We start from the raw sequence: 23,915 nt of genomic DNA, 5'->3' as shown, positions 1-23,915 counted from the left end.
AATAATACATGAAAAAAATTTCAATTACTATCATAATCAATCTTTAATCTTTCAGAGTATCAATCTCTGTGGATTACAGAAATGTGTCAGTGGATCGTTTTATTTCACTTTTATTTATTTTATTTAGTTCAAAATATCCACTTGTTACTAAATAACCAGCCTGAACTCACAAATACTTAACTTACAAATTAACTTATAAATAAGACTTGTAAGTATCTGCAATGACACGTTAAGTAGTATTTAAAATATTGACAATTTTACCTTTAGATCCAGAGGGTTCATATATAAATTGTACTGAACACTACATATTGACCTGATAAGCATCTTTTTTTTTTTTTATCTTGTACCATTTTTATTAGCATCACAGTTATCATCATCATTATTTATATATTCAAGTAATAATAACGATGATGATAATAATAAATGTTTATTAGGTTCAAATTATTATTATTGTTTATTTTATCATTATTATTAACTTGTTATAAATTACAAATTATTTTAAAAGTTTGTTATAAATGTGTTATTATTATCATTTACTAGTTATGAGTTACACATTATCAAAAAAATAAATAAAAATGTTACAACTGTTTTCTGTATAGAACTTAGGTTGTTGTTGGTGTGTATTTTTTTTATTTATTTTTTTAATTAAAATTTTTTATTTTACAAAAGCAGATTTGTACGCTATACAGGCACTAAACCGAACAGCTAGAGAACAGCTAGTAAAATAGATTTTTTTTTACAGTCGAATTGGGACAAAGAAAGAAATGAAATGAGGGGAAAAATAAAACATTAAAAAAATCGTTCCCATTAATTTTCCTTTGTGTTCGAATGTGTCACGAATGCACTAACACACATCTTCGCAGTTTATCTGTGAGTAACTGGTGTTGTGAGGTGGATTTGGCGCTGCGTGCTGCTCTGCGCGTGGCCGTCTAGCTCTGTCTGAGGCGCGTGAGTGCACGGGTACATAGGCATTATCTTCATTTCCAGTTTCATCGGCAAATTACAGAATGCGGAGGTGAAAACGGACGGACTCGCCGATCGAGGCACGAACCCTTGACGGTATATGCCGGTACCACACCAGTTGGTGTTATTTTTCTTATCTGAAAGCCGGTTCTGAGCGAGAATCACGCATGCATTCAAACAGAGGATTATCGCGGAGGAACTGCCTTGAAACCATGAGCTGCAGTTGGGGGACGGAGCTGTGGGTGAGTACAGCCGCGAGACACTGAGGCGAATGCATCTGCAAGATATTAACCGATATAGTGCACAAAATGTTTAGCATCTCCATTACCAGTGTGCATATGGCCATTGGTATTAGATACATAGCCCACCGCGCCACCCATTTTACAGTGATGCACATCGCAGATTCCAGCTACTGTTACTGAAATCTTTCATTTAGCGCCGAATCTTTTTCATGCACGTCCAGATATTTTATGCAAACAAATGCATGCTCTCTAAAGCCCGTTTAAGGCAATTATTAGCCATCAGCATTGACTAAATACCCTGGATGGCAATAATCCTGGGCTAATACTGTCTTTAACCACATGCAACTGAATGAGGCTGGAGCAGGTGCACAGGTTATTCCCATACATGTCCTTTTTTTAGCTTTGATGTTGCAATGTGTACGCAAGAAAGTAATGGCGTGATATTGTCTCACCGCACGTTACAGCTTCTATTATGATCTTAAATATTTCATATTTTCAAGACTGTCCGTTGCTGGCTGTAACATCATGCAACCTTAACCTAGTAACAACACCATAATGTAGGATAAAATATTCAAGGTTGTGTAGCCTGTGGTTTAACATCTGGGCTGTTCATCAAAACATTTAGACCATGCAAGTTTCCACTTAATCTTAATATGTTGCAATTTGCTTAGAAGAGACCGGGGAATTTGGAAATATGGGGTAAATCGTAACCATGAAATAAGTTATGGGGTGAAACCATCTTAAATAGCCACCACCCTCTTCAGGTGACACTAGAAGCTTGTAAGCCTTTGTAAAATATTACGAGGGTAATATTTCAAAAGGATTTATAGGACCAAAACCGAGTTTGATTTGTGGTCATGTTAATGGATGTTAAGTGACAGAACTTGTGTCATCTGAATCAGCAAGTTTCATTTAATCTAATTAAAAGCCTTACATCATCGCATTTATACGATATGGGATGGTATAAAAGTTATTTAAACAACCACACTGAATTACAGCATTCATACACGAGTTGATATAACAACAATGCCCCCGTAGTTGACTATAATTAATAATTTAATAAGGAAAAGTTACACTTTTCACACGTTTAAGACATTGTTCATTAAACGCAAATGTTGCAGTGGATAAAACAGTTAAATAACTAACAATAAGCAATAGGGCCGATCGTTATTCAGATTGGCTATTCGAATGGTAAAATGCTCTATAAGCTCTATTATGGATGTCACAGGAGATTCAGATCGATATGTTTTGTAACAGTAACCTAGCGGTTAATAGGTTTCAAAACAAGTTAAATGCTCCGTGATGGATGAAGTTTGTACTGTGTATATAGCGATAAGAATTAGGCTTATTACGGCTGGAGGGCCAGCAGTGCTGAATAATGGATCTGACACATCGCCAATGTCAGAGAATACTGCAAACTCATGAAATTATATGGGATGGCTTTCATTCGGAGGGTATTTTGATATCTCTCCTTTGGGCCCTCTTTCGCAGTTATATCAAATCCATCAGAGGCAAAATCTATAATTTCTATCTCCTAAAGTGTTCCGTTGGCACCCTACCTTCATTGCAATTTCATATTTTGTCAACGTTATATGAACGCGAGACGCTTTAAAGGGTTAGTTGGTCGCACGTTAACTTTCGGTCGGGTGTTTTTTCGTCTTTTGCAGGATCAGTTTGATAATTTGGAGAAACACACTCAGTGGGGCATTGAGTTTTTGGAACGCTACACCAAGTTTGTGAAGGAGCGGTCTGAAATTGAACTGAGCTATGCTAAACAGATCAGGTAAGATAAAGACAAATCTGTGGCTCATATTTGTGGTTCTTTAGTTTAAGGCAATGTTAGGATGAAATAGATGTAAAGTGCATCTCCACGGTAATATATATAAAAGTAAATATGAATGTTTTAAAAAGCATCGATTCTGAAACAGCTTGGGTTTCAGCTGTAAAGCAGCTCTACAGAAGAGAATAGCATCATTATTTACCTAAATTCAGATTTAATGTTGATTTACTTCAGTTCAATGCCGATGAAACTATTCTGGAAACAGTAATGTTATTATACAGCTCAATTCAGTTTGAGTGTTTTGTTGTAATATAATCAATAATATTTTTTTAAATGTTATAAAATATTACTAACAGTGCTGGACAACGATTAACTGCAATTTATCACATCCTAAATAAATATAATACAATATATAATATAAATACGCACACATGCATGTATATGTGTAAGAAAAATATGTTATATATTAAATCTATATATAATATAAATTATATCAATATAAATATATACATGTAAATATTTTCACAATATATGCTGCATATATGTGTCTCTATATCTACATAATAAATATACACGCATATATTATTTACACCCAAACTTTTATTTTAAACGTGATTAATGGTGAATAATCGTTGCCCAGCACTAATAACAAAATAATAGAATTTTGAAGTGGTGTGGTTGTATACAATATAATTAATTTTGCTGGAAATTCAATAAAAATGAATGGCTCATGTGACATTTGCTATTTTTGGATAATCTAGTGAATATTTTTTTTGATCCTGACAGATTTTTGTCTAAATATACCTGCATTATAATTCGCAGTAATATTCAATTTTAAATATTCAAAATACTTTTATGAGGTGTTTTATGAGGATTAGGTATTATGTATGGTGTTATGAGGACAAGGTATTATGTCAGTGAGAACAAACATAAAACAGGTCACATGTCCGACGTGTATTGCCATGGATACTGGGTTTCCACGGCTCTGACCCACATTCTATTATCTACCACTGATTCTGTAATATTTCTTGCTGGCTGCATTTTGGGTTTATTAAGCAGTCGTTTCCACTGGAGATGTTGACCCCGAGGACGCCGGATGACTTACCAGCATCATCTCAAAGACATACACAGAGAAACCTCAGCGTTTATAATAAACCCCACAGCTGGAGCTCACAGCAGCGCTGCTCGCAGTGCAACAAACAGGCCCTCTCTGTTAGCATTTTCTGATCGCATAAGAGAAAATCCTCTTTCCCTCAATCCGTGCGTTGTTGTTATTTTTAAGAACTGTGTCAGACCGTATTTCGCTCTCAAGAAAGAGTCTTCAATTCACAGCATCTCCCAGAGGCTTTTTTTTTTTTTTTCTTTGTTTTGTTCAGATCGCAGCCACGGGTGAAAGATTTATTAAGCGCTAAGCGCATGTTAGCAGATAAACGGCATCGACGTGGATCTGTCTGAGCGAAGAATAATAGTCCTTTAAAAACCGCTGGGTTGGGTTATTCTAATGAGGATTTGTTTATGGCTTTATCAACCTCTTTTCCCGTTTGCCGTTGCGTGTTGACGCATAGGGCGGCCCATTTAGGCCAATCGTAGGGAAACTAGCAGACAATGAAGCGACTGCATCGGTGTGGTCTTGTCAAGAAACTGCAAGATGGTGATCTGCCTAGCAACACGTCAGACTCCTGGGAGGTACCGTTGGGTGTGTGCGGAGAGAGGGAGAGATAGAGTGAAGGAAAGCTGCAGGAAAAAGCATCGAGGGGGCGGCACCATCAGCATGCGCTCTCACCACCGTAATTGATTTTAAGCCATTTATAGGCCCTCTTGAAATTAATCACGGGATTGTTTGTGTATAAAGCAGTGGTTTTCTTGTTTGCACTGTGTCATTTTTTCTTCTTCCTGTACTGATCGACAAAGGTCAGCCTCATGAATCGGACGCCTTGTTCAGTGGGATGATACGATTACTCTGACGGCGACAATATTAGCTTTCGTTGGTGCTGCAGTCTCGTGTTGCACCACAAGCACCATTAGATCTTATTTGTCAGCGATGTGCGCAATTTCACTCATTAAAATGAACGGGAAACAAAGACACCTTTAAAATCAAATGTCTTGGTTTGCTTAGCTTTTTTGGTGGAAGAAATGTTTGCTACATTTATGTTAGAGTAACCGTTTTTTAAATTTCTATGTAAATGAGCAGTTTATGCACCACTGATGACCAAGCATAATTGCAAAAATAACTTAAAAAATGACTTAATACTCACTCTGTCTGCCTTTGGTTAAGCAAAGAGATAAAACTCTCACCATTGGTTCAGCCAGTGTTGAGAAGGTTCATACTAACGCAATTTACATATTGCTCGTTTTGAGTTGCTTTATAGAATAAAGTGTCTCATCTTTCTTATTATAGGAATCTGTCCAAGAAGTATCAGCTCAAGAAGAACTCTAAAGAGGAGGAGGAATTCAAGTGAGTCAGAACTTTGTGGCAGATATAAATCATACACATATGTTTTGATATGATAACAGTTTATGTCATACCGCTGTTTAAAACTTTAGGGTCTGCGAGATTTCCGTGGTTTTTAAAGTCTCTTATGCCTAACAAGGTTTTATTTATTTAATCCAAAATAATTTTTTGTTCATTTAGTTTTGATTTGCAAAGCTGAATTTTCATTGTGTGCAAAATGTAATTTGTCATTATATAAGCCAGTATTCATATTAACATCAGTATCGGCCAGACCACTACTGTTTTTGGTTTTGAATTTATTTTAAGCTTCGTTTTGCCACACCTATAATGTCTCACCTTGCTTTTTTTGTGATGGATCACCTTTTTTACCTTTGTCCTATCAGGTATACCACATGTAGAGCGTTTCTAATGACTTTAAATGAGCTGAACGACTACGCGGGTCAACACGAGGTCATCGCCGAAAACCTGTCCACTCAGATAATCGCAGAGTTGAGCCGCTACACTCAAGAACTGAAGGCTGAACGCAAATCGGTACGAGCACGTCTTTTCCACACTTTCATCATTACGACCATAACCGAAAACCGCCTACTCCCGGTTTTCCAGAGGCCATTTAAAGAGTCGATCTTTTCCAACCAAACGATCAAATCCCTCAATAACGTAAATCGACACGCGCGAAACCACAAAAAATAATTCCTTCTCTGTTCTCCAGCACAGCGCTCACCTCTTACAAATCCAGGGTTAATCGCATAGGAATATGGTATTATTGTGTTTATGATTTCTCCCAGCTCCGTGGAATGAAGCCAGAACCAATGTGGGTCATGTATTCAGGTCAGTGGAGTTTGAGAAGGTCGCCCTCCCCCCCAGCTCTCGGCCTCTCTTGTCTAAAGGTTCTCGCGCGGGTTCAGGAGCCCTCTGTCTGAGGCTGGTGGCTGGAAGTAATATGACAGCGGAGTAAAACGCCACCACGCTCGAGCTGAGGGAGGCTTCGTTCGCCTCCGACCTCCGCTGATGCATTTTGTCTGTCTTTTGTGCTCAAATGTCACACCGAGAGAAAGTGGTCTTTATGTATTTTTCATAAAGAGAGCTATGGTATGCCGTGGGTGGGCAGACACAAGCGATCGCCTGTGCTGGTTTGTCAGTGACGTGTACGTTAATGAGAGCCCCTAAATAAACGATTTGTGTTCCAGCGAGGAATTCTACAGTCAATTAACATTTATTGTACATGAGTACGTCTTTGCTTCCGTAATTGAATTCTTTATGGAATGACGAGGGATTTGGATTCGGCGATAGCTCTGGAATATAATCTTTCTAGCAGCTGCTGTCTGGCTTGATTGTCTCACATTTCGTTTAATCAGCTTAGATTCCAATTAAATGTCTTTTCAGCGTAATATTTTAAAAGGACATGTAACACAAAAATGAGCCAAACTGTGATAGTTGTCATGACTCTGCAAGAACTGAAATAGAATTTCTTAATATGAAATGGAGTGCTTTATTTAAAGATAAAAATGCAGTCTCTCATGGTTTGTGTCGAGTATAAACAACAAGCTGTTTAACAGGAGTGTTCATTTAGTTTTTTAATATGAATAATAACCAGATTAATCTCTTTTACCACCAGGAAATACAGTCTCTGATGGGTTGTTTCCAGTATAAACAGCCAAAAATATAAAATAAATAATTGTACAATATAAATAATACCCAGATTAAACCTTTTTACCACCAAGAAATTCAGTTAATTATATATATATATATATATATATATATATATATATATATATATATATATATATATATATATATATATATATATATATGTGTATATATATATATATATATATATATATATATATATATATATATATATATGTATGTATGTATGTAAACAAGTATGGACTACTATTCTGATGCTTTTTGCTCACTGTCCAGTTTGAATGGAAAACCTCCTTTTAGGTTTCATTAAAAAATAAAATAATGAGGTTAGGGACAATGAATAATGTATGATAAAATGTACATTTTTGGGTGAGCCTTCAGTATAATTGTTGGCAAATATGCAGCAACTATTAGTTTTCTAACAAAGTTGTGCCCATTTTGTTCGTATTTTCTACAGAGGAACGTAAACTGTAATTATGCAAAGTACTTTCTATTTATCAAAGAATCCTAAAATGTGTAGCTCCACAAAAATATTTAGCAGCACAGCTGTTGCCAACATAAATGATATTAAGATATGCGCTTTATGCAGCAAATATATATATTACAATGATGAGTAATGACGTTTATGTATTTCAAAATGTATTTTAAATTGTAATAATAAATAAATAAATGCATGAATCGCAAGCAAAAGAGAATTTGTGCTAAATTTGAGATGTGTTTTTTGTATCTCTTTCCTCAAGCATTTCCACGATGGCCGCAGAGCTCAACAACACATTGAGAATTCCTGGAAGCAGCTGGAATCGGTGAGTCAATTTAACTGAACAGAACATAGTGTTAATATTCAAATATTTCCTGATACTGGCCTCTCTTTCATCACCTGCCTAAGATACGAGCTAGGACCAGTCAGCCTTGTACAATAAACACTTGTTTGAAATGAGCCACAGGTGCCTGTAAAAGACGAGCCTCTTTGAAAACAAACTATAAAGAAGCTACAGCTATAGGTTTTAATACATAAAAACATAAAACTAAGGGTAAATATATAAAGTAGAAGCAGCGCTGCTACGTTTTTCGGTCCCGTGACAGTGTATAAAATCCAAAACGTTCATTTCTCATTTTAATGCAATGTGTTTGAATGTTACGTTTCTGTCTCTTTCAGAGTAAAAGAAGATTCGAGCGAGACTGTAAGGAAGCGGATCGCGCTCAGCATTACTTTGACAAGATGGACGCCGACATTAACGTGACTAAAGCAGATGTGGAAAAGGTATGGATCGCATGCGTGCGTGAGAAGAGACAGATCCTATCACAAACCCTTCATTCTCCATGACTGCTTTCATCCTTTTCTGTGAGTCTGTGTGGATGAACCCTCTTTGAAATGGGGCGGTGGTGACGGATGCTGATATAAGCCATGTCGAGTTTGACTACGAACCTGCCTTCCTCATACCTTATACCTCACCTGCTCCTACCTTACAGTACCTTCCCAGTATTGCAGAAAATGACCTTGGACAGCAAGCACAAAAAAATATTATCATATTGGTACCTGCTAATGCTTTGTTGTTGTTGTAGTTTTTTGGCATTGGGGTGATAATATATCAGATAGTGTATCATACATTACTAATTAGCAAAATTACTAATTAGTTTAGTGTTGCAAGCTCTCCTTTATTTGTTACTCGCAAGTATTAGGGTTTGAAGACAGCTTTTTCAAATTTTAACTTTAACGTCATGACGTCACGCTAGATTTGGGAGGCTTTAGTGCTGTCAAACAATTCATTGAGATTAATCGCGTCCAAAATAAATGTTTTACAGTATATGCAGCATATATTTAGAAAATATTTACACGTGTACATGTCTATATTTATATTCAATATATATTTTAAATAAATATATTTAATATATAAAATAAACAGTTATCTGACATTTATGTATGCATGTGCGTGCATTCATATATGCATAATAAATACACACATGTAAACAATAACTACAATTAATTGTTTGACAGCATCAAGTTTAATTGGTGTGTTTCAGTCATTCGAGACAAAATGATTAGGGAATTTTTGTTAAAATGAATCATTAGTTCAGAGAAAAATATATTAATTAGAAGAAAGAAAGATATATATATATATATATATATATATATATATACTTTATAAAATTGAATAACAATTTTATATAACATATAATAAAAAATGTAGTACTTATAATTTACTAAGCCATCTAAAAACTATAAATACTTAAAAATACTCTGAATATATAATTTACAAAATGAATTTTTTGATGTTCAATAATGATAGAAAATAATAATGAATAAAAAATAAGCTCACACGCCACGGAAACAAAGCTAGCTTTGACAATAGGAAACAAAGACAACTAATATGGCAGCAGCCATTTGTTTTGAATCTAAGGTCAATTGAAGAGATTTGGTTTTGCCCATGTATAGATGTCTTCTTAAGTAACCTGTTATTAGTGTGTCTGTGACACTAATCGACTCTGTCTTTGTTTTTTAACATGTCTTAAAGCGGTGTTCTCTGAAGGTAGGTTTGAACCAAGAGTCGTCTTTGTCGGTGGGGAGTTTGTTAACTTGTTCGGTGTATTACCCATATCAGCAAAGAGTGTTTGTCGTAATTCTCATTGTTTTTCGTTTTTTAGCTTTTGTTACGTTCACGTCTATGCTTGCAGCGAATCTTTCCTGTATTCACCATGTACAAATGTACAGAATAAGACTTGTCATGGAAGACGTTAAAATGCATTACGATTGCGAAAATGGGCTACGTTGTAAGGGTTACAGCGGAGACTGATTTCACAAAAATCAATAGCTATTACCGCACAATTTACTGTCAACCACAAAAAGTCCTGAGTCTGAGAGTCTGTGCACACTGTCTGGTTCATGTACATGCGGTTGTTTATTTACAGTGGCCCCAAAAAGCATTTTGACACTTAAAAAAAACCTATGAATTTCACTGCATTAAATTAAGTGGCAGAAGCACACTTTTAAATAATTAACCGTAGATATGCTGTTCACCACCGATAAAATATATATGGAGCGTGTTCATAATTAACATGATGAACTACGTCTGTGGTTATTTTAGGAGAACTTAATTTTTTTTTTAAATCACCAAAACACCAGCTGTTTAAAAGAAAAGTGATTCTGAGAAAAGCATTGAACTATTTTGCATACGCAGCTAGGTTTTATGTTTTGTGTTTAATGCAATGACGTTCACAAATTTTTGCGGTTCACAGAAGTGTTCAAACGCTTTTTTGGTCTGCTGTATGTGTTTAGTTAGTATGCATGATGATTGGATGTCTGGTGCATTTAATTTGGACCATTTTGACTTTTGTTTTGGAACAACATTGAACATTCCTTGTCATTTTTTTCTTTTTGTGTGTGTGTGTGTGTGTGTGTATGTGTGTTTGTTTTCTCACACACTGTTGGTACACCACCGTGTTCCTCTTGCCAAAGTCTTCTTCATCAGTAGCACACCACCATACCATTCATGCTGTTTGTTTACTGTATATGTAATGGAGTACCTAACCTACATTACCCAAAGTGTGCCATATACAATCAGAAAGATATCCCACAATGCAATGCATCCCATTTCCTTCCATTTCTACAGAACCTGCACATGCACATACAAATAAATGCACATTTATCATGGCCTCGTTTTAGTAAACTGTGGTCATGTTTGCAAATGTGTTTCCTCGTTTTGAACTAATTTGTATTGTAGCGACTGTTTGCTAAAATGCGAGAATGAATTTTCAATTTTGAATGAACCTAAAGTACTATCAAAGTACTTATTTTGACTTACTATTTAAACAAGACTACCATGAGTTATAGTAACAAAATTACTTTTAAGTTTTCAAAATAACTATTTAAACACCATTAACAAAACATGCAGCTTGAAATATTTAATGGATTCTATTCCAAAGCAAAATACTAAATATGTATAAATAATTACGTATGTTTATGTATGTATGTATAAATAATGTAATATGTATATGTATGTATATATACATAAACATTTAATTATTTATATTTAGTAGTTTGCTTTTAAATAGAATCCATATTAAATATTTCAAGTTACACACACACATATACACACACATTTGCACTACTTGGATTTAATTTGATAATTTAATTAAAGGTTGTTTCATTATTCCGCTAGTTTTTATTTTGTTAACAAAAAAAATACAAACATTTCAAATTATAAGTGAAAATATTGAAATAGCTTCCTTGCAGCAAGAGTGTAATCATAAACGATACAGTATATCACTATTTTGTTATTAAAGCATCATTCTACAATGTTGCCTGCTTATATAACATAAAAATGTACGAACACCATCATGTATCAGTCCTGCAGTAAATTAACCAGCAACCTTGTTATTGGATAAGGCACATTTTCTGTTTTCGTGTATTGTTGAGTGGATGCTTACTAAACGTCGTGCAAAGCCAATTATTTACATCTCATACTCATATCTGAACGAAACGGTCTGCTGGAAATCACTCACGTATCAGTTAAACTATGACTCGCAAACCTGCTGAATAAATGATTGATAAACATAGGACTTCAGCTGTGTTATTTTCCCCCCCCGAGTACATTATTCGATTATATTTCCGTGTTTGATTTGTGATGTTTGCGTTGTTTGTCCTCTCTCGCTCTTGCGCAGAGCCTTTGGTTAAGCGCGTAGATCTCTGACTGTATCGATCTGAAGCTGACACCAGGCTACGCTTATATCTTTCTGTAATCTGCTAATTGACTCTAAGTGTTTGTCGACTTGTGTCGTGTCACAAAGGTGATCGTTTTTTTTGCGTCAGTCCTTGCCCTTTTCGTTCTGATGTCAGCCTTGTGGAAAGGATCTTGATGTCTTTTCCGCTGTCTGTCTCTCGTGTTTTCTGTCTATCTAGGCGAAACAGCAAGCTCAGATGAGACATCAGATAGCAGAGGACAGTAAAAACGAGTACCTGACCTACCTGCAGAAGTTCAACAAGGACCAACATGAGCACTACTACACGCTTATACCGCATATCTTTCAGGTACGCGTCTCTCTTGAGAAAATCAATGCGTTCTAATATCTATAAATGACAAACGGGTTTATTTTTATGCCAGATGGACCATGCTGATGTGTTTTTTGGCTTGCAGAGGATACAGGAGATGGAGGAGAGGCGGGTGGGCCGAGTGAGGGAGAGCATGCGGGTGTACACCGAGGTCGAGCGTAAAGTATTGCCCATCGTCAGCAAGTGTCTAGACGGCATGACCAAGGCAGCTGAATCCATCGAGCCTAAAATGGTACGTTAATGGCTGCAACTCCTTTGTGCTGAAAATGCACCGTGGTTCCGGATTACATAGCCATCTGTTGATCAGCCTACCGCTGGAAAATCCCATTCAGCGAAAATCTTTTCTAAAGCCATAAAATACTTTTTTTTTCAGGCGTGGATGAGAATCGAGGTTCTTGTTTAGAGTTGTTTTTTCATTTAAAAAACACACATCTCTGATCGTCTGAACTCATGAACTAGTGACTCGGTTCTGTCAAAAAGATTTGCGAATCAGTCTTAGTGCACGAATATTACACTTCGGATTTAAGTAGTAATCTGAGTCTAATTCCTGTCCATAAAAAAATGCAGTTCTTTAATGAATAATTTTATTTGCTCAAGAATGTGCTTTTTTTATGCTCACCAAAGCTGCATTCACTTCAATCAAAAATACAGCAATGCTGTGAAATATTACTACAATAATGTTTTAATATATTTTAAAATATTATTTATTCCTGTGATGCAAAGTAGAATTCAGTATCAATATTCTAGTCTTCAGTATCACATGATCCTTCCGAAATAATTCTAATATGCTGATTGGCTGCTTGAGAACTATTTCTTCTTATTATCAATGATAAAAACAGTTATGCTGTTTCATATTTTTCCGTAAACCATTTATGTAGAATTTTAAGAATAATACCGCATTTGTTTAAAGGTGCCAAAGAATGCAAAATTGTATTTACCTTGGCGTAGTACACAGTTTTGAACTTGAAAGGACTTTGAGCCTCATTCACCATTGTTTCCTCCTCTTTATGTAAATGGCACAGACTGTGACATTACATTACATTGACTTTGTATAACGTATACCAACCCTTGTTTTAGACCTGCAGAGCCAATTCATGCAGTGTTGCCAGATATAAAAAGATTAGATAACGATATCGCTGGCGCTATACTGCAATGTCCTACTATATTAACTCAAAAAAGTAGAAAAGACAAGTCCAAAAACGCTTACAACAGCTGGATCTGGTAACATAGAGGTTGTGTCCGCACCCTCATTCACAGCCTCCCTCATTTCAGTTTGCTGAAACAGCCAATCAGAGCAGAGCTCAACATTATTATTCATGACCTTTCCAAATAAGGTAATAACAGACCCATTCATTCTAGGGACAAATTTTAGGGTTGTAAATGGACATTTAAAACCATTTTTTGGATCATGTTTGCCCTTAACTAAGCCACATGCCTTCTAGGTAGATATCAGAGAACAATTTAAAATACTGTATCGATGTATTCTACGGCACCTTTAAAAACAAATATTTTGTGACATTATGTCTGTATAAATGTCTTTACTTAAATCACTTGTGGTCATTTTAATGCATCCTTGCTGAAAAAAATTAATAAAAATAAATGTAAAAAGTAGTACACTGAAAAATTGAAAAAGGAATAAGAAATAAGGGGGAGAATAATTAATAAGATTTAATACGATGGCTTGTTAATGCACTTCATCACAGATAGGATTATGATGTGTGAAAGCAGAGTTTTCCAGTTATGGGGGGAATTAACTTTTTCAAATGAAGCCGGCAGATGAATAATATACCAGTTCAAAATGCTGACTGGATTTCTGTGATTAATGCTGGCCCACTTACAAGCTAACGAGGGGTGATCGTCACAGAGCGACGTCGTCCAGGTTACCATCAATAATTTACAGCTGCGGGGGAATTGCTGGCAGCTAACAGGGCTGATGTGCTTGTTGTTTGTCTCATCTGCTAAATCCCGATCCAGCGCTCATGTGGCCATCGCCGTCCTGTCCAAATATGGCAGATGGGGAGTCTAATTTCCACCGCAGCACTAATTGACTCATATGAGCCGGGTTTTGCAGCAGATTTGAAGTGGCTTAGCAACAAAGACTTAAGCCTCTCTGTGGCTTCTGGACTGTGTGTGTGTGTGTGCTTGTGTGTGTGTGTGTGTGTGTCCTTTCAGAGATGGCGTGCTGGCCATATGAAGTGGACCGCCATAAAAACATCCAGCTGTAGAAAGTCATTTGTTTACAGTGTAGGGTCATGGATGCCACGTATACTGTATATATGCTAAAAATAGTTTCTTGGTCTGACCTGAACAGCAGCAGTGGGATTAGACGGAGGGGATTTGCAGCAGTCTTATTTCTATAGTGGATGTGCGTCTCATTGTCTGTAGTACATAATTATGATGTCTGTTTGAAGGAGGGATCTGTGTTTCCAGTGTTTCTGTGTTTTAGTGTTTCCACCCTAAATCAAGTTATTTCATTGAATAATTTAATAGAATGAATATCTTCAATATAATATAATGAAGATAATAATATATATATATATATATATATATATATATATATATATATATACACACACATATATATATATATATATATATATATATATATATATATATATATATACACACACACACACACACACACATATATATATATATATATATATATATATATATATATATATATATATATATATATGTCCGTATGTGTGTGCTGTCAGACATCCAAACGCAATTAATAACAAATAAAAAATGCATTATTTTTGTGTGTTCTGTATATATTTGTCTGTATAATATATATATATATATATATATATATATATATATATATATGTATGTATGTATGTATGTTCATATAATTTATACTATAAGTAAATATATGCAGTACATATATATTATGTAACTGCGATTAATTGTCTGACAGCACTAATATATATAGGCAAGCATTGCAAGCTTTTGTTTATTTTGCTTTTGCTTTTTGTTTTATTTGATGGCAACATAAAGGAGGAGATATTATATTTTTGAAATCATTTTGGAAGTAAAGATTCCAATGACCCCTAAAAGAACCTTTCACTTCTCTGAATCAGCAAAGAACTGAACAGTTCAGTTTGATTTCGAAGTCAATTCAACAAAAACATCTGAAGAATCTTTCCAGCTGAATGACTTCATAATGCATTGAATGTTTTCATATTGTGCACAGGAAAGTTCTGCAGAAGGTTATATATAGATTTTAACTATAATCGCATATATTTCATATCATATTCAAATGTATCAAGGTGTAGATTACAGTGAACAGAAGGTGTGAACAGAAAGTGACGTATCTTTCTTAAATGCAACAGTTTGTGCCATTAAATAGAGCGATTGTAAACGTATCTAGTTTGAGGTTTCATCTTAAACTCTTTATTTTTCTGCTACAGCACAAAGCCTGACATTCTTTACTGCTGTTTTTAATCTCAGGACAGTAAGCAAGTTGTAGAATCGTACAAGTCGGGCTTTGAGCCGCCGGGTGATGTGGAGTTTGAGGACTACAGCGTGTCGATGAAGAGGGCAGTGTCGGAATCGAGCTTCCTGAACGCTCGTGGAGAGAGCAGACGCCGGAGCAGAAGCAAACTGTGGCCTTTACTCAAGAGAAATAAGGTACAGGTTCAGACGGGTGTCACAAATAAGCAAACAAAAGAACAGGAACAAACTCAATAAATAATTCATGCTAAGTAAGTTTCATCGCTATTACAGAGTGTTTGCAGTGGCTATTTTATGCAACTAGTTTCATGCGGCTTGTTATGCACTCTTGTAGTTTTGATTATATCGTTTATCTGTTTATGCATTAGGAAAGCAGTTGTTTTAATATTTCAACTGTATTTAAGCTTGAAAAAATGAATACTCTGGATCGTGAAAACCTAATAAAATCACAAATAAGCACATAAAAGAAACTGCGGTGCTTATTTATTGCAAGATTTGTAGATTTAGTAACCGAATATGAATCATCTTATTTATGTTCAGAGAGTTTTATTGCTATTTAGGAGTGTTTACAATGACAGTTTCATGCTGTTTGTAATAGAATTTAGTTATTTTGATGATTTATAAGATTAAATATATTAAAATAAAATGAAAATTAATTATATCAATTATCTTAAAATATTACGATTGGATAAAGGAAAATATTTGAACACAAAACCTACGTGCATTCACTTGAATAAAGTTTGTTGTAATGCAAGAACATTTTCTTCGCCTTTGAAAGGGTGTCTCTCCTCATCTTCTCTTTTTCTGTCTTCCTCCATTCCATTTCTCAATGTGCTCCATCACACCTTCATCTGTAGCTTATGTCTTTGTTAGCGTCGCCCGACAGCCCCCTCCCCTCCCCACCTCCCGTCCCCGGACGGCCTCCCCAACGGCCCCCAGTCCCCGCAGCAGCCCAAGGAGCCCCTCAGCCAGCGCCTCAACGACTTCATGGGCACCAAACACAAAATGCACTGCCTGCGGAGCCTGAAACGCGGGGTAAGTTCACGAGCCGCCAACGTCACCTCAGCGTCTCGATCTGATTGGACGACTCCAAAAATTCAAAACAAAAGTTATGCGTGGATGTGCGTCTCGTTTTCATGCTTTTGATCAACACCATCCTCAACATATCCGTCTTAACAGCTGTGTAACTATGTATTAACCGTTTCCTCTAACGCATCTTTCTTGTCTTAACATTCACAGCTTTCTCTAAAGCTGGTAAGTCTGACTTGCTATAAAATCCCTAAGATCTGCCTTTAACCTTTTCACATTTATTTATTATTTTATTTTGACATTTCCTCCAGTTACAATGCTTAAAGAAGTTTAGATGAATAAGCAAACTTGTCGCACGAAGCCAATTTTTAATTTTTGTTTTATCTAATATGTGATGGGCAGAGTTTTCAGGGACTATATTTTAACATTTTACGTTTGTTTAATTTGCTACGTTTCACTCTTAACTTTCTGTCTGCCTTCAGGGAACAGGCCAGGAGGACTACAGTCATCTGCCTCCTGAGCAGAGGAGGAAAAAACTGCAAGCCAAGCTCAATGACATTAACAAGGACGTCCAGAAAGAGATGGATCAGAGGTAAATCATCCAGTAGCTGCCGTGCTGGGAATAGTATCAGCCTTACTTTCTGCCAAATACCTCATCATCATGCACCAAATTGTTTATATATTAAACGGCTCAAACGTTTGGAGTCGGTAATAATTTTTCAAAGAATACCTTTATTCAGCGAGGATGCCTTAAATTGATCTAAACTGTCCTTTTTTAAAAAAGTTTCAGTTTCACAATTAATATTAAACAGCACAACTGTTTTCAATAATAAATGTTCATTGAGTAGCAAATCAACATATTAGAATGACTTCTGATGGACCGTGTGAAAATTCAGCTTTGCATCACATGAATAAATTACATTATAAAATACAGGATCATTAAAAACGCTTACTTTCAATTGTAATAATATTTCACAGTATTACAGCTTTTACTGTATCTACGATCGTATAAATCAATCTTTGAATAATTTCAAAAACATTACCCACAAAAAAAAAAAAAAAAAAAAATTACCAACCCCAAAATTTAGAACAATATATTACATAATTGTTACAGATGTGGTTCATATGCACATGCCTCTTGTTTTTACTAACACTTCTTGTAATTCTTTGCAGGGACGCCCTGACTAAAATGAAAGATGTTTACATTAAGAATCCTCACTTGGGGGATCCAGACAGTATAGATCCACGGTTAGAAGAAATCACACAAAGCTTGGAAAAATTGCAGCTTGAGGCGCATAAATTTGAGGTGAGGCCCTTAAAAGTTGGTTTAAAGCATGAATTTTGTGATCCAAGAGAGTTTTAATGAAAGTGAATGACGCAGTTTGGCCGTTAATGATTAGAAATGAACCGAAGAACCTGTCGTTTTTCTGTTTTCAGGGCTGGTTGATGGAGGTAGAGAGGAAGTTGCTTGAAAAGGGATCCGAGTCTCAGAGAAGACAGAGCAGTCATTTTGACTCGCAGGGCAACACTCCTCTTACTAACAACTACGGTCAAAACCGAGAGAGGTACTTCAGTCCCTAGACAGCAGGGCTACCAAACATCATGCACTGAAAGAGACGACACAAATATCACTGGCCTCCTTTAACGAGAAGTTTCACAACTCGCACAAACGCGTTCCTGAAATTTTTGACATTGGCAAAACTAGCAAGTGGAATTAAGTCAAAAAGACAAACGTGGTGTTCGTGCTGTTTAAGGCTATCAATACTATCATTAAGTGTGTAATCTGACTATAACGTCAAAGTTAATTTGGTCTGTTTTACGTATTGCATGTCTTCTGCACATAGTCCGGATGGCAGCTACACGGAAGACCCCAGCACAGAGACCACGATGCAGTTCAAATCTCGCAGTACCGAGTTTGATGACGAATTTGACGACGAGGAGCCTTTACCCACCATCGGAACATGCAAAGCACTTTATCCGTTTGAAGGTAACAGAAAAACACGAACTGGATCGTCTTTCCGAAGGATTTCCGACTCATGTCAGGAATTCTAGGGATTTTTTAAAAGTTTCTGGGGCCTCATTTGAGCTCAGATTTGATCGCAGAGGGTTCCTTATGCTTATATCCACGAAAGCGCTCGTATTTATGAAAACGTCTTTTTGCGTGGAAAGGCGCTTAGCATCACGTCAGGGTTTGAGCACACGTAATCGCTTTTTGTTGTCGGAGTATTGCAGGTTTTTGAAAATGAAAGCTGTTCTTTCAGCTCGCTGCTCTAAATTATGATGATATTTTATGTGTTAATGATATTGATTATTAGCAGAGGGTTGAAACATTGAGCTGTGATTCATAGATCTGAAAGAGACTCGTACGCCCCATTTCTTTTCGTATGTTCATGAATTTTATGTACGCAATTTTCTTCTAATACTTCTAATTGTTTACAAGCTAATTTGACAAATATTACCTTTAACTGCCGCAAATTTTATGTAGAAATTAGATTTTATATGTAGAAAAATGGCAAACAAATTTTAATAAATGTTAAAAAACCTAACAAAAATAAAATAAAATAAAAAATATATATATATATATATATATATATATATATATATATATATTTTTTTTTTTTTACTATAATTATATATTGAAATATTTATAAAAGGTAATTAAAATAACTTACTAAAATAATAACTTCTCGTTTTTATGAAAATAACTAATAAATTAAAAAACTTTTTTATGCTATTATTATTGTTTACTTTTAGTAAGTTATTTAGGATGAGAGTAACTATATGTTACTGATTGCATTCAACATTAAAGTAATATACGAACAAGTCAACATTTTATTAGATAAGGCTTATATAATAATGCTAATATACATTTATAAAAATATATATATATTTTTTTGAGTTGGCATTGTTTTGGAAACCCACATTCCCCGGTTTTGTTTCTGCAGGTCAGAACGAAGGTACCATATCCATGGCAGAGAGCGAGATGCTGTACGTAATCGAGGAAGATAAGGGTGACGGTTGGACCCGTGTCCGTAGAAACGAGGATGAGGAAGGATACGTGCCCACATCCTACATCAAACTCTTTTTGGACACGAATGCCAAAGGTGCTATGACATACATTTAATCCCACTTCACTGAACACCCGGAAAGCGTTTTTAGTGAACGCAGTTTAACTAGACATCGTGAAAATGTTCTCAATGAACAGAGGAAGCAGACAGCAGCGTACTTCCTGTTTTTACAAGTTCAAGTTGCCATTGTCATTTCTCCCTTAGACCTTATCAGTGTTAAAGAAGTTCTGCATCCACGAGGGTACAGTCAGTTAGGCAATAAAGACAGCTGCTCTGTAATTTTGATATATCTGATGGAAACGGCTGCTTTACCAACATATCACGTTCATATTTAGCATTATAGCTTGGAATTATGGTGGTTTTCTGCTATAACCAAGACGTGTAGATACTCTTGCTCATATTTTTAACGATCTACAAGCAATCAAATACTTTTAGATTAAGAATGAAATGATTAGAAAATATCAAAAAGCTAATATTCCGAAAACCTTCTGGCAATAAAAAGCAATTACTTACTAATATTTTGACCTTCAAACTACAGAATAAGTAGCAATCTTGGTGTTTTTAATTAGAATAATTTTTTAAGACGTCGAAATGTCCGACTCGAGAGAATCTTTCGCATGAGAGACGGAATAGAGTATTTTCTCAGGTACGTTTACTTTGGTGTACATCCTTGTACCTCAAAAAATCCTGAACATACGCGGGATTTTATTTTTTTTTTTCTTCTTTTTTATTTCGCTTTCCCCCAACGGCAAAATCGCATCCGATTTCAACGCAAATCATTAAATGCGAAGAGCTGAAGTAATTAATGCATGCCTCCGTGAGACTTCTTGCTAGCTTTGCAGAAGAAAAAAAGAAGATCGACTTTAGAAGTAAAAAAAATATACTCGTGAACCCGTAGTTAACGCGATGCCTTTCAGTGTAGTGAGCGTTGAAGCAATAATTCAAAAGATGCATGATATTAGTACACTGACCAGCATGGAAAACTTGAAGTTAAATAAGGATTTTCCAGGTGGTGGTGGCGGTGTGTATTAGCAGTGCTTACAGCAGGAATACCGCTCTATGTGCATGCCGTAAAAGCAGATAGGCTATTTATTGCTGCGTCATTTGTCCGTAGCTTTATCAGCAGCTGTTAAATACGCTTGATATTGTCGCGAGCTAAATACCTGCAGAATTTTCGTATGGTTTTATACCGTCTTTAATTCTTTAATTCACGTTTCATCCGCGCTCCGACGTCGAGCTTCGCGGTTTACCGAACGTTTTTTTTGTTTTGTTTTTTTTTTAACCCATTGCTGTCTGTGAATCAACGGTTGTACAGGAGTTCTTGTGCAGCATCTCTAACATGTCTTGTGTGATTTTTTTCTTTTTTTTTTTTTATTTGTTTCTTTTTTTTTTGCTTTTTGTTTCTGTTCCTTTCTTTGCAGATCCCTAAAAGTGTTTGGCTGGCACAGGAGTGGCAGGGCAAGCGTCCTTGCGTGAAACGTCCTCCTCTTGTAACTGTAGTCAGAGAGCTGGCAAATGGGGGACTAACTGAAAGGATATTCCATTTTTAACGCAACCACTTTCGCTGAACCCTCTCGTCTGCCGATAAGAAGGCAAACCGATCTTTTTCATGACTAGCGTGCTGATTATTTGCAAAAGCTTGCTTCTCGTATGGACCTAGAGTATTTAGCCTTGTGCCGTAGCTGCTTGCCGTCAGAGCCGAGCCTTTAGGTTTGTTCGCTGAGGCACAGAGTAAGTGCCGTGTACATGTCTCGTTCTCGCCTGGCTTGCTTCGGAGCCAAGAGGAGTTTCTCACGAAGACATTAGACTCGATGAATATTTGTCAGTGCAGACTGTTCGGTTATGTGAAAACTATAAAAAAAAATGTTGGGGATAAACGGGACTCGTTTTAAACATCATAGGCTAGCATTGTTTTTTCAGTGTTTGCAAGGCGGCAGCGTATTTAAATCCTGCTTTTTTCTTCTCTTGCCTCTCCACATAGATTAGATCGTAGAAATTTAAGATTAAGCTTTTTTCCTGTTGTATATTCTTATATGTGTTTGCTGTTCAAGTCGGAGATGGTTGCATCAAAAAGCTTGTCTTTTTGGAATTGGTTATAATACTATTCAGAAGTTTGGGTTAGTAAGATTAATACTGTATAAAGCATGTGCTTTAAATTGATCAAAACTGACAGTAATGGAAATAATAATGTTTTTATTTATATATATATATATAATGATTAAAAAAAAATATATATATATATATATATATATATATATATATATATTTTTTTTTTTTTTTTTTTGAAAGGAATCTTCAAAAACAAATTACCATTGTATTCACAAAATTTCAACATAAATGTAATAATGTTTCTTGATAAATGGTTTCTGAAGGATGGAATAATGATACTGATGATTGCCAACAGATGAATAAATTACATTTTAAAATTGATTTATAGTAATATTTATTTTATAATAACTATTGTTTTTTAAATCAAATAATGCAGCCTTGGAGAGCATGTGAGATTTATTTAAAAAAAAAAATCTTACAAACCCCTACTGACGATAGAACGCTTTTAAAATTAAAAGGAAAAACTGTGTGAATGTCATTGTAATATTTGCATACTGAATTATTTCTTTTCAAGCTATAATTTTACCGTAACACTTTTGCTGCCTTGCAAGCACTGGTATTTCCGTCAGGAAATGCTAATCTAGTCATTATTATTAACATGATGATGAATGCATAATGATCCCCTACATTTTGTGTGAGGTGCTGTTGTAGATGAATAGTTCTCTATGGCAGGTGGAGCGGTAAGCATCTTTTCTGGTTCTCTTACTCTTTCCTCCCAGAGAAGAAAGAAGTGTCACCTCACTCACTCACTCTCTCACTCATTCACACTTTCCTCCTGCGATGTGCACACACACACGCCACAGCTGCTCGCTCTCTTTCTCACCTCCTCTTCTGTTTCTCTCACTGTCGCTCTTTTTGCCTCTTCTCTCAGGCATATTTTCTCTTTCTGCTCTTTTTCTCCCGTTTTTCTGCATCCGCCCTGTTTTGACAGGCTGAAATTAGTTATTCACAGATGCGAATCAAATATTTTTTCCATGCAACCATTTCCAGAAACAGTTTTTCAGCTAATTTGGTAAGTCTAACCTAATCTGAATAAGATTGCTTACAATATATTATTTCACAAATAACCTAAATACCACATATATCCCACTGCACCCCGATTAGATTGTAAATTTACTTTTTTTTTCTTTTTTTTTACTGATACTGAAAAAAATGCCACTCACATTCACTGCAAACCAAAATTATTTAGATTTATTTAGAACGAATTTGCACTTTTAAGTGTTTAATAAATATCACAATTAAATGGCAAGTAACATTTAATTAAATGGGATTTTTAAATTTATTTTTTTTTTAAGTAGAAAGAAATAATTATTTTTTTACAGGTGTACTATGGTCTAAAAGCCAGGACGCAACCATGCAAAGGATGATTTTTTTTTTTTTTTAATAAGTTAAGTAAAGGATTAAATGGATTTAAGGGAAAATAATAAGATCAAAGACCTTTTTGTAATTCATTTGAACCTTTAAAAAACGCACAATAGTAAACGTGTGCGTAATACGTGCGTGAAAAAAACAAAACAGCAAAATGTTTCTTGTCTCGCCACATTCAGCGATGAGTTTCGTGAATCATTTAAACGTTTCATCTAATATTCAAACCGAAAACAGTCCAGTAGTTTGCATCACAGGATATTACGGTTGCTTGTTTTGTTTCAATCATAAAACGCTCAAGATATTAAATATTTAGCTCGTTCACCCATAAAACTGAAGCATCGCCCCGTAATTCTTATTCGGTGTCTGTGAAAGTAAGGTCTGCCTGCTTTGATTTGACATTAAACTGCTGAATTTCTTTCATACTAACAACAAACCGAGCAGCCTCACTCTCATTTACTGAAGAGACACTTTGGCTATTATTATCAGAAAAAGTCTGAAACGTCTCTCAGCCAATCAAACCGGAGGACTGCGACCAACTGTTGCATAACCGTATAACTGGAATCCATCAGAATCAGTTCACGAAATCCCAGACGTCCTCTATTAATACATGTATCTGAATAGCCCCTCTCTCTCTCTCTCTCTCTCTCTCTCTCTCTCTCTCTCTCTCTCTCTCTCTCTGTCTCTCTCTCTCTCTCTGTCTGTCTCTGTCTCTCTCTCTGTCTGTCTCTCTCTCTCTCTCTCTCTCTGTCTC

At 35.7% G+C, this 23,915-nt stretch overlaps 1 protein-coding gene across 1 annotated transcript; it reads left to right on the top strand.

The window, feature by feature from the left end:
* Nucleotides 1-891: 891 nt before the first annotated feature.
* fnbp1a (formin binding protein 1a) lies at nt 892-21,100 on the top strand. Its single transcript, XM_043245988.1, is given in 17 exon segments — nt 892-1,205; nt 2,873-2,988; nt 5,384-5,440; nt 5,821-5,968; nt 7,825-7,887; nt 8,241-8,345; nt 11,982-12,110; nt 12,217-12,363; nt 15,588-15,767; nt 16,448-16,494; nt 16,496-16,625; nt 16,830-16,844; nt 17,102-17,211; nt 17,793-17,925; nt 18,057-18,184; nt 18,464-18,606; nt 19,565-21,100. Coding segments are annotated over 17 exon segments (1,905 nt in total). The 5' UTR covers nt 892-1,130; the 3' UTR covers nt 19,744-21,100.
* Nucleotides 21,101-23,915: the final 2,815 nt, after the last annotated feature.

The sequence above is a fragment of the Puntigrus tetrazona genome, chromosome 8 (assembly GCF_018831695.1).
Source record: "Puntigrus tetrazona isolate hp1 chromosome 8, ASM1883169v1, whole genome shotgun sequence".
Lineage (NCBI taxonomy): Eukaryota > Metazoa > Chordata > Actinopteri > Cypriniformes > Cyprinidae > Puntigrus > Puntigrus tetrazona.
Note: the sequence above shows the minus strand (reverse complement) of the source record. Positions and strands in the feature narration are given on the sequence as shown.